Raw genomic sequence first — 11,957 nt, forward strand, 5'->3', positions numbered from 1 at the left:
GGTTCCGTGACTGTGCCAAATGGTAATGTGCGCAGTGCCGTACTGTTGGTTCGACCCCAGGAACTCCAGGTCCAAAGGGTGGTATGTCTGCTACATTTTCATGGCATTTTTTATGAAATAAATAGAACAAAATGGACAAACTAATGACAGTAAATACATGATTTGGATTTTCTAAGTAAAGCCTAGCCTGTTAAAATGAAATATTCCTTCCTACTGGAATATGAGTGAAAGAGGGGAAGGAAAATTGCCGTCGTAAATCAGTCTGTGTGTTGATTGTGCAGGTCTTTTGGCTAAAAAGGCCGTGGAAGCTGGTCTTCGTGTGAAGCCTTACATCAGAACAAGCTTGTCTCCAGGCAGCGGGATGGTTACACATTACCTCAGTTCCAGTGGAGTATTACCGTACCTTAGTAAGCTTGGGTAAGTGAGAGTTCATACTTCACATTGACATTGGTAGTCAGCAAGTTATGGGAGCTATTTGTTGTGGCCATTCGTAAGCAGATAGAAGGGAGACAGCCTTGGCTCTCGCAACTTCCTGTCGCTCGCTTTGTTCTCACGCTCCTTCCCACATGGCAGCGTGGCTGTGAGGCCCCGTGGTGGTCAGAGGGGCAGACCGTCCCCAGCCTCTGTCTAGATGTGAGCCAGCTCACGGCCATAGCAGGGACGAGCATTGGAGAGGAAGCACTTCACAGCTGTGTGTCCCTGTAAATCCATGCAGACAAAGACCTCCTGGGCTGCATCGACTGACTAATGTTCTTTATTGCGGTTTTGCGAACTTACTGCATCTGTCATCCATTGTTCAGTTGTCCGTGAATTTGGTGGACAAATGTTGCTTACATTTCTTATATCATCAAAAAGTCCATGCCAGCTGTGTTTCTAATAAATACTTCAAACACCCCTCACAAAGATCATTGATTCCATTGCAAGTGTGCTGACTTTTAGATGGTTCTTCTTGTAGAAGAATGGCTGAAAGTAGTTTAGAGGATTATTTGGCTGGAAGTCCAGTCCCATTATTTTTAAATGTCATGTTATTTTCTTAGCAAGTATAGGAAGATTTTTGTTGTGTTTCGGGTTAGTTGAACAAATCTAAACAGAGGACGTCTCGATTCTCAAGACCCTCAGAGATCCTCATTCAGTACAAATAACATGCCCGACAGTCAGACCAGTCGCTTAAAATGCTATGAAGTGAGCATGGCGGTGAAAGTTGGTGGTCCATTGAGCATGAATCTGAAGGCATGGAAACGGAAGAGCGGATGTGGTGACGTGCTGCCCAATTCCATTTATCTTTTGAAATGCAGGTTTGAAGTAGTTGGCTATGGCTGTTCAACATGTGTGGGGAATACAGCACCCTTATCAGAAGCCGTTTTAAATGCAGTGAAACAGGTACAGTGTGTGGGCCAGCATGATGTCCGAGAGAGCTCTCGTTACTAACTGACCGGTTCCTAAGGGTTAGCCAACGTGCATTTCCCTTCCTGTCGTCCTTGCACCTCTGATCTGCAGTCAGTTGAAAGAGTCTTTTCTAGACACTTGTCACTGTGCCTACACGATATAAACAAGTAGCTTTTTAAATTTGCAGGATTGATAACTCTGAATCTAATAATTCATCATAGACTTTGGGGGAATACCTTTCCCTCAGGACTATACTATGTGAAATTATTGCTAGATGATTACTCAAGTTTCCACCGTCTATTGATTTGAGTACATCTGTTTGCATGCTTTGTTTTTTGGCTTGTTTTCTTTTTCTCCTCAGGGCGACTTGGTCACTTGTGGTGTTTTATCTGGAAACAAACATTTTGAAGGTCGTCTCTGTGACTGCGTTCGTGCCAATTACCTTGCCTCTCCGCCATTGGTGGTGGCCTACGCCATAGCGGGAACCGTGGATATCGATTTCCACAGCCAGCCTTTAGGTATCTCTTCCTCCCGGTTCTGTTAACTACTTCGGGAAAACTTCACATAGTGCACAATAGCATTCATTTCTGTGTTGGGAAAATGTAAAATGGATAAGCAATTAGTTGTAACTACTTAAGCCTGAAGCATCTTGTTGAAAGTCATTGGAAGACATGAACAATTTGAGGGGGTTATTTTTTATACTGAATGTTGTGTTAAATTCTTAACCAGGGACCGACTGTACTGGCAAGGACGTTTTCCTGCGTGATATCTGGCCTAGTCAAGAGGAGGTCCATCAGGTGGAGGAGGAGCACGTGATCGTCTCCATGTTTAAAGGCTTGAAAGAGAAAGTAGAGGCAAGGGTCTCTTTGTTTTTCAGTAGTTAATAGAGTTGTCGTCGCTTCTGTGTGGAAGAATGAATTCCCCCAAAATAATCTATGTGATTTGCATGCATAGTGTTTAGTAATAGACTGGAATCCACATTAAGAGAAGGGTTTGTATGACTGTCTTTGGATTTGCCTGTGGAGTTTGTTGACTAGAACGCATAGCAGGCACTGAGAGTTGGCATCCTGAAGGAGGACACGCATCCTAGAGACCTCCCTTGTTTATCACTCCCATTCAGATGGTTCCACATTCAAAAGAAATCACGGTCAACAGGGAAATCTCCCTCCTGCCTGACCGACCGTTAGCCGCCTCTCTGGGGCAGTTAGTGGTGGTGGTTTCTTATGCATCTTTTCAGAGCCGTGTTGTAAACGTCCAGATAAGCAAATGTGAGAGTGGAAATGTATGTATTCACCTAAAACATACTTACTGAGCAGCGCCTTAGTGCCAGGTGGGGACCTCAATAGAGCAGCGGTTTGAACACACCGCGCACGCTGCCTGGGAGAAAGGCGGGGCCGTCGGCTTCCTTAGAGAGGACGGTCTGAAGTTCTGTGAGCAGCTCAGCGCCGTCCTGCTGTACGGGCACTGAGTCACAAGGGACCAGAGAACCAGGAGTGGGAAACGTGGGGAACAGATGAACTTCCATTTGCGAGGAGAGGGGGCCCCACTGAAAAGATGGTGCTTGATACAGTTTTGAAGGCAACGCATGAGTCGTCCCTCTTTCTGGACAAAGAGCAGAACTTGCCTGGAAGAGTTAACAAACAGCTCGCATGAAAGCCAGTGTGGATAGAGCATTCTCTTCAGAAATGTTATCACAGCAGCGTAAATGAAAGATAACACTTGGCCTCTAGAATACTCGGAGCTGCTTTCCAAACATACTTATTTTTTGAGAGGGCAGGGAATTATGTCAGAAATTGGAGATTCGAATCCAGAATGCTAGGCCATGTGTGACCTTAATCTTTCCCCGCAGTGAGCGGGAGCACCATTGAAGGCTTTGGGGCAGAAGAGAGTTGTAGCCGACTTGGAAGGATTGCTTTGTCTGCAGATTGAAAGCAGGTGTGGGTCCTGGGTAGGGGAGGGGTGGGGAGGAAACTGGGTAGGAAATCATTCACAGTAATCCTAAGAGAAAAGATCTTGATGGCGTGGACTACTGGGATTTCAGTAGAGTTGGTCAAAGAGATTTTTGGACACCATTTGAAAGCAGGCCCGGTAGGTAGTAATGTTGGACAACTGTGACGAGAAGAGCAGAGGCGCTTAAGGTAAGGCCAGTGGTTTCCTTGCCTCCAGCGGGAGATTGGCATCCTGAAGCATATTTCTTACTGCATCACTCTCTAGCTCGCACCCTCCCAGTCATGAGTGTGTCTTCCCGATCAACATCCTCAAGCATACAAGATGCTTGATTTCTGTTTAGCAGTGTGCACCACTACAACTGAGGCAGCCCCGAATGACTCATAGCAACCCTGCAGGAGAGACTAGAACTGCCTCTGCTGGGTCTGAGAGTGTAACTCTTTACAGGAGTAGATAGCTTCCATCTTCCAAGGAGTGGCTGGAGGTTTCAAACTGCTGACCTTGGGGTTGGCAGCCCAACACGTAAACCACTACACCACCAGCTGCACGTAGAGATCTTTCTAAATACTTTAGCTTTGGGGGGAACTCTACAAAGTCCCTGTGCTCAGTTCATATAAATCCACTTTCACAGTCTTCCTGAAGACCTGGTTTGCTGGGAATTGATGAGCACATCGCTCGTGTCCATCATGCTTACAAACGGCACTGTCTTCGAGTGCATGCCCATGGTCATGTCTCTACCCCCTGACACAGTTCTTTTCGATCCTTGGTTATTCTCAGGAGCCTTTTGTCTGACCCTGTTTTATGTCTTTTATTGCTCACAGAAAGGAAATAAACGGTGGAATTCTCTAGAAGCACCAGATTCCATTTTGTTCCCTTGGGATTTAAAGTCCACTTACATCAGATGTCCTTCGTTTTTTGATAAACTTGTAAGTACAGCTTTACAATTTGATCTTCCAAACATGGTTATGAACTTTTCTGAAAAATACCACAAGTACTAAAGAAATGCCTTGAATTTTTACCTTTTAGACCAAAGATCCTGTTGCACTTCAGCCTATTGAGAATGCCCATGTTCTGTTATACTTGGGAGACTCTGTTACCACTGACCATATATCACCTGCCGGAAGCATCGCTAGGAGTAGTGCTGCTGCTAAGTATTTGACGAACAGAGGGTACGTGCAGAGCCGGGGGGTCTCTTTAGGCATATATTTTGACCGTCACGTACCCTGGTACTGTGGGGATGCATGCGGGCAGCACAGTCGACCTCGGGCGTCCTCACTAGACAGGCCATATCGGTCCACCAAGGACATTTACCCAGCCCGCCAGATGTTTTTTCCCTGTTTGTTTTTTTACTTCAAAATAAGATGTGTACAGTGTGCATAGGAATTTGTTTATAGTTTTTGTATGTTTTTTTTAAACTATAGTCTGGTTCTCCAACGGGTCTGGGGGACAGTGAATGGGCCTCCAATTTTAAAAGTTTGAGGACCCCTGATTCTACTTAGAGAAACTAGGGAAAATGGCCCGGCTTCTTTAGATCAAATACACGTGGGAAAAGGAGGTGAAAGAAACCTTGTAGATTAAAAGAGCCTTGAGATATGTCAGCTGCATGAATTTAGTGAACCTAATTTGAAATTCTGATTTGAGTAAACCAACTATACAAAATAGCACCAGTGTATGGGGAAACAGGGAAATTTTAACATTGATTTTTTTTTTGATGCTCTGAAATTGTTGTCTTTTATTTTTAACTGTTAAACAACAAGTTACCTGAGTTTGCCTCAAAGTAATCTAATTAGGTGGTGATTGTAAAGGAAACAAAGTCCGAGAGTGGATTATTACAGCTGGGCTCTCAGCACATAGGTGGTGGCGACATTTGCTACTTTAGTACGTGCTTTAAAATGCTCGTAGTACAAATCCACTTTAAAGTAAGTTGTACTGTTACTTTGCACTGGGCTGGAGCTGACTTCCGTGACTTTTTTGCAGCCTGACTCCTCGCGAATTCAATTCTTACGGCGCCCGAAGAGGTAACGACGCTGTAATGACAAGAGGCACTTTTGCAAATATCAAGCTTTTTAATAAATTTATTGGAAAGCCAGCCCCTAAAACAGTTCATTTTCCATCAGGACAGACGGTAAGGGCCGCGACAACAGTCCTTTGGCGGTTGCTGACCGGATCACAATCTTCTGTCGCTAACCAGTGTGTGTGTTTGGATCCACAGCTGGATGTTTATGAGGCTGCAGAGCTGTACCAGAAAGAAGGTGTCCCGCTGATCATCTTAGCAGGAAAGGACTATGGTGCAGGAAACTCCCGCGACTGGGCTGCCAAAGGACCGTTCCTGCTGGTACTCCTGCTTTCCCTTCTCTCCATGCTTGCCTGAGAGCGTTCACGAGGCCCTCTGTCAGCCACGTCCTGTCCACCTCTCCCTCCTTTACTTGGATCTTTTATGCTTACTTGGACCTCGTATTTGTAGGAGTTTGTTTTGTTTATTTTAATGCGATCTTTTTTTTTTTTTTTTTAATGCGATCTTGTGGTATTTTGGATATCATGTAGTATTTGTGTAATAGTGCCTAAGATGGAATGTGCTATTTTGGTTTGGGCTACCAAATGGAAAGTCAGTTGTTCAAACCCACCAGCTGCTCCACAGGAGAAAGACGAGACCGCTGGCATATGGAAAGAAAGGTTTACAGTTTTAGAGGGCCCGGAGGCAGTTCTTCTGTGGGCTCGCTGTGGGTTGGAGTTGGCTGAGTGGACTTGGTTGGTGTGTGTGCTATTTTATCTCCCCCTCCGAGTCCAGTACTACAGCTTTCTCCGTCTTTGTCCTTCAGGAGATCAGTCCAGGCGAGAGAAAGGCGTGTCTGTTCCGGACTGTTGCTTTATGATTTGTACCCATTGGTAGTGTCACCTCATTTCGTTTTTTCGAGGGTGCTCCAGTAGGGTTGACAGGCAGGTTGTAGGCATTTTTTTCCGATGGGATGGTGGGGGATGACCGTCTGCCAAGAAGACATTCCTCCTGAACCCTTTCTTTGTGCAGCAGAGCAGTGGGGGTGGCCAGGTGCCATGGGGGTGGTGTCAGGTTGCAGCCATAAGTGATGCTCTTTACACATGTAGCTGTGCAACCTAGCTTATGAACTTCATTCATTCTGAGTTCTTAAACAACTCCTTCTAAAATATAAGTGTTCTCACAAGTTAAAAGTACTAAACCAAAATCTTGTACCTTTCTCAGATATTAATTATAGGTATAGTGAATATCAAACATTGCTATTTCCACAACTAAATCAACTCCAGCTTATAACGGCCCTGTGTAGAGTTTCTGAGGCTTTACTTTTTTTTAATGTTTTATTAGGGGCCCATACAACTCTTATCACAATCCATACAGACATCGATTATGTAAAGCACATTTGTACATTCGTTGCCATCATCATTCTCAAAACATTTTCTTTCTACTTGAGTCTTTTGTATCAGCTCCTCATTTTTCCTCCTCCAGCCCTGCTTCCCCCCTTCCTTATGAACCCTTGATAATTTATAAATGATTATTTTGTCATATCTTACACTGTCCTACGTCTCCCTTCACCCACTATTCTATTGTCCGTCCCCCAGGGAGGAAGTTATATGTAGATCCCTATAATCGGTTCCCTCCACCCTCCAGGCATCGCCACTCTCACCGCTGGTCCTGAAGGGATCATTTGTCCTGGATTCCCTGTGTTTCCAGTTCCTATCTGTACCAGTGTACATCCTCTGGTCTAGCCAGATTTGTAAGGTAGAATTGGGATCATGATAGGGGGGGACATTTAGGAACTAGACAGAGGAAAGTTGTATGTTTCATCGTTGATACCCTCCACCCTGACTGACTCGTCTCCTCCCCACGACCCTTCTGTAAGGGGATATCCCGTTGCCTACAGATGGGCTTTGAGTCCCCACTTCTCACTCCCCCTCATTCACAATCATATGATTTTTTGTTCTTCAATGTCTGATACCTGATCCCTTCGATACCTCATGATCACACAGGCTGGTGTGCTTCTTCCATGTGGATTTTGTTGCTTCTGAGGTTGGCAGCTGCTTGTTTATCTTCAAGCCTCTAAGACTCCAGACGCTGTATCTTTTGACAGCCAGGCTCCATCAGCTGTCTTCACCATGTTTGCTTATGCACCCGCATTGTCTTCAGCGGTTGTGTTGGGAAAATGAGCCTCGTGGAATGATGCTGTACATTTTTTGGTAACTTCAGCTTACTCACAGGAGAGGCTGGTGGTTTGAACCACCAACCTCTGAAGTTAACAGTTCAACCTACCAGGGCTCCAAATACTGGTATCGGTTCCTTTTAGTCCCTGAAGTTGATTTTTCTCTATATATACATATCCCACTCCTCAACCGCATAGTTAGGTAACAGAGACTAGGTTCTGAGGGAAATTGGTGCTGTGTGGGAGTGAAGGAGCTGCGCCCGGTCTTCAGAGCTGGTATCCCTCTCACGGCTGCCTGGTGGGTTCCTGGTGCATGTGGTACAGGTGAGGAGCCCCTTCCCTACCACTGCGGAGCCCACAGGGCTTAAAGATAGTGGTACTAGTTGGATGTTGCTTGTGCCTGCCCTGAGCAGAGAACCCACTTTTCGTCCATCTACCCCTGCCTCACAATTGTACAAGACACACCCTCTTCCCTTTTATGTGTGCCCCCCCCCTCCTTGGTCTCTTCCCCCACATCACTCTTTGTCCACCCTGACCTGGTGCCATCCTCTGGGACAGATCACGACAACACGGGTGAACCGGAGAAGGCATCCCGTGTCCTCCATGTTGTCCAGTCACACTAAGGCTTCTGTTAGGTTGTTCCAGGTGGGTCATGGATGGCACCCCAAGCCCAGCCACGAGCACTTGTGGGACCCAGGCAATTGAAGATACCCCTGAGTATTTTCCCACAGTTGCCATATGTGTGACATGTCGAATGAGATCCCAGGAGTAGAGGGTGGGTGTGTGTAGACGAGAGGCTTTCAGCAGGAGTCCTTGGGTGCCCATTCCGTTCCACGTTTAAACAGTGATCACAGGTTAGAGTGTGGGCAGTGGGTGTCAACCGGTGCGCCTGACTGATAAGCCACCCTTTTCATCTGAGAACCTCGTTCTCCCTAAAGCCATTCCGTTTCTGCAAAAGAGACCCCAAAATACCAGACTTCCCGTGAACGTGTCAGCTTTGATCTGCTGTCTGCTTCCTGGCTTTCCTGTGCCCCATGTGACCCAGTCAGAGTCTGCCTGCTCAGTGGAATTGACGGGACTGCTCCCAACAGGGGAAAAGAAACTTTCCCTGTTCCAAGAATTGGTACTGCCCCTGGCTGGTTGGCAGTGCCATGGAAGGGGTCCTGGCAATTTGCTTTCCTGAAGACTATAACCACAAAGGTGCTGCGTGTGGACACAGCCCTATCTGCTCTGTGACACATGGGGACCCCGTAAGTCAGAACAGCTCAGCTGCAGGAGTGGGTTTGGGTTTTGGAATTCAGGAGCAGCATTGAACTGGAGATCTGCTCTTGGCTTTACAGAAAGATGGCTGGCCAGTGCCTGTAAATGCTGAGACCATGGAGTCCTCGGCTTTTCCTGGCATCTCTGTTACAGACTGACCCAGACGCCCCGCTTTTTAGTTTCAAGCCTTTGGTAGAGTTCTTTCCAGGCATCCCGGGGGGTGGGGGGGTGGGTGTGGGTGTAACTTTTTTTAAGGCTTCTGTAAGTACATTGATACAAAGTTTTTTGTTTTTTCTTTTAAAATGCTTAGTGAAGCGATCTTCATCAATCATTGAGGGAATAAACTCCTTGTGTGTTACAGGGAGTGAAAGCCGTTTTGGCTGAAAGCTATGAAAAAATTCACAAAGACCATCTGATCGAAATCGGCATCGCTCCGCTTCAGTACCTTCCTGGCGAGAACGCAGACTCCTTGGGCCTGTCAGGCAAAGAAACCTTCTCCTTAACGTTTCCCCAGGAACTCGCTCCCGGAGTGACGCTAAACATAAAGGTACTTGTGGAATTCTCAAGCAGGTGATTGTGTACCGTGGAGTCAGATAGGATATTCCGCTGAGTGAGCATTATTCATGGTTTAAATTGTGTACTGACATCAGCTAATGAGCCCAAGTTTAAGCTGTTTGCTACACATACTTAAGCCTTTGGCAAGACTCTTGGTGCCCTCTAAGAAAAAGTCGCAAGAACTCGATGATTGGTGTGGTGTAAAAAACAACCCTGGGTGGAGATGTCCACGTGCAAGGGTGATGGAAACTCAGCATCCTCAAGGGAGACGGAGCAGCAGACGTGGGCGGGTGTGAGCCCTGCGCAGTGATGTGCGTTGCCTTGCAGACGGTGCACACGCTCTCCCCGTCCAGTAGAGGCCGCCAGAGATACTCTTCCTACAGAGACCCTGTACCTTCAGTAGGAAGAGAAAATCTGCACGCTCCTTTTGTGCTCAGTATGCTGTACCTGGTTATCATTCCAGTTAAATTCCCAGGAATGGGTTTTTTAAGCTGTAGCTATATAATTGGGAAAGCTTTCTTTTCCATTGTGGAAAGATTGCACGTTCACGCACACACACGTAAGCACCTGCAGGCTTCATTTCCTTAACAAAGCCATGTGTGGGCATGCATCTTGCTTCTGTGGTGTAGTCCACAGCCAAGCCGTCCAGCCTCCCCACTTCTCTCTTCAGCGGCATCTTCCTCCGAACACAGACGGAGCGTAAAATCTACCTGGAGCGTATGGTTAAGGAATCAAAAATATAACGCTCCTCTTATAAAGTGCCTACATCTGTTAGAACGGAAGAATTTTAGATTCATCAGATCTGAACAAGCTCAATTAACCCTATGGCCCAGCCACCTGTATGGTACATGTGCGTGAAGCAGGGTGTCTGGGGTGCGTAGCACGTTCATGACACGGCAGGACTGAGCCCCAGCTCCTAGCACTTGAAGTCAGTGTCTGTGCTTCAGTGCTGCTGTTCCCAGCGTGGCCATTGCACTGACAGCCCCCCAGGGACTGTCGTGAGTAGATAGCAGATACCTATTGTTTATTCTGGACAAATGCCTGTAGTACACAATGTTTAATTGCCAGGGTATGCTGAGTTTTGGGGGTTTCTTTGTTTTCTGAAAAAGGGGTAGTACTGGGCAGTAGGGAATCTAACCTATGCCTCATATCATGCTGCTTCCATCAGAGAAGGTTGGTTATATGCCTGTCTGTGGTACTGGAATTTCATCATCAATTTTAGTTAGGCTTCCTAAGTAACAGCTGGTTGCTGGCCATGTGCTGAATGCCGTGGGGTTTATAGAGTGAGGTGGATCTGTTGTCGGAATTAGGAACCCCTTTGAGGGGTATTGAGAAATGAGATATCCCACAAGTCAGGTGGGAGGATGTTAGACTAGGAATCCGCTTGATGGCGGTGAGTTTGGTTTGGGTACTTGGATTCCTATCTGTATGCATCTAGGAAGGGTGCGTTGAATGTAGTGGGGGAGGAGCAGTGAGGTACTTGTCTGGGCTACGTTGGTAAAGTTGCAATGTTGGGTAATGACTGACTTAGGGCTCAGAAACGCCACGTGGCCATGTTCTTGGGAAAGCTTGGCTCAGTCACATGTGTTGGCCTCCTTTTCCCTGTTTCCAGCTCCTCCTGTTCAGATCCAGTTTTGAACTTGAGTAGTCTTTGGACTTAGGGTAGACTTTACAACCAGGAAGAAAAAGGAAGAGCAACCAATACTCTATTCAGTGAATACTTGGTGCATCGGGAATATGAGTGTTAAAATGCAGCCTCTGGTGAGTAAGTAGAAATCTGAGCCTGTGATTGGGTATTCTACAAGGTGCAACACCAGCCAAGTATTCTTTTCTGAGTCAGCAATTAAGCTCTAGGTCTGGTATCTTGGTGGTACTTTGTACTTGGGGGATCTGTGCCTCCAACCCTTCCCCCCAGTGTAAGGGTTTCAGGCAGTTGGAATGCAGGTATCCTCCATTTTTCAAACATTTGCTTTATGTCACTGTCACATATGTGAAAAAGATAAAAGGAACATTCACAACTTGTCGCAAGAGCAGGGGTTCTCAACCTTCCTCATGCCGCAGCCTTTTCATACAGGTCCTCATGTTGTGGTGACCCCCCCCCCAACCTTAAAACTATTTTTGTTGCTACTTCAGCACTGTAATTTTGCAACTCTTTCGAATCGGGCGTGACCCCTGTGAAAGGGTCATTCGACCTCGACCCACAGGTTGAGAACCGCTACGCTGGACAAATTCATAAGAGAGTGTCCATTGTTAGAAGAAAAGGTAGAAAGGGGCCCAGAGGAGAGCTAGCAATCAGCAGTTGAAGAGGCTCCACCCCTCACACCCCAGGCCTTGTGGGCGGGAACTGCGTGTGGCCTCTGGACTCTGGCTTGTTCATGAACAGTGAATGTCAGTGTTGTGTCAGGTATGACAAGGGGCTTCACGTAGTTCCTGGACAAATGAGATCAAAAGAGAGTGGAACTTCCCACGAACCATTTGGGTGCCTCCCAGTGTGTGTTGCGTGGTCTGATTTGGTAGATTCCTTTTGGGTCCAGGAATACTCCAAGATTTTCTCATACAAGTGAATGGTCATGCTGCTGCGCCCCACGGCATTGTGACCTACAGAAGGTTTCCTGGGGACGCTGCTTCCAGGGCCCAGGG

At 46.7% G+C, this 11,957-nt stretch overlaps 1 protein-coding gene across 1 annotated transcript in view; it reads left to right on the forward strand.

Moving 5' to 3' along the window:
• The window catches only part of IREB2 (iron responsive element binding protein 2), a 55,037-nt gene that overhangs the window by 40,149 nt on the left and 2,931 nt on the right, over positions 1 to 11,957 (forward strand). The window contains exons 13-21 of the mRNA XM_075535967.1: positions 282 to 417; positions 1,296 to 1,380; positions 1,748 to 1,904; positions 2,116 to 2,240; positions 4,155 to 4,259; positions 4,360 to 4,502; positions 5,311 to 5,458; positions 5,546 to 5,668; positions 9,124 to 9,309. Of these exons, the coding sequence (XP_075392082.1) occupies positions 282 to 417; positions 1,296 to 1,380; positions 1,748 to 1,904; positions 2,116 to 2,240; positions 4,155 to 4,259; positions 4,360 to 4,502; positions 5,311 to 5,458; positions 5,546 to 5,668; positions 9,124 to 9,309 (1,208 nt within the window). The remainder of the gene's footprint in view (positions 1 to 281; positions 418 to 1,295; positions 1,381 to 1,747; positions 1,905 to 2,115; positions 2,241 to 4,154; positions 4,260 to 4,359; positions 4,503 to 5,310; positions 5,459 to 5,545; positions 5,669 to 9,123; positions 9,310 to 11,957) is intronic.

This window comes from Tenrec ecaudatus, chromosome 17 (genome assembly GCF_050624435.1).
Source record: "Tenrec ecaudatus isolate mTenEca1 chromosome 17, mTenEca1.hap1, whole genome shotgun sequence".
NCBI lineage: Eukaryota > Metazoa > Chordata > Mammalia > Afrosoricida > Tenrecidae > Tenrec > Tenrec ecaudatus.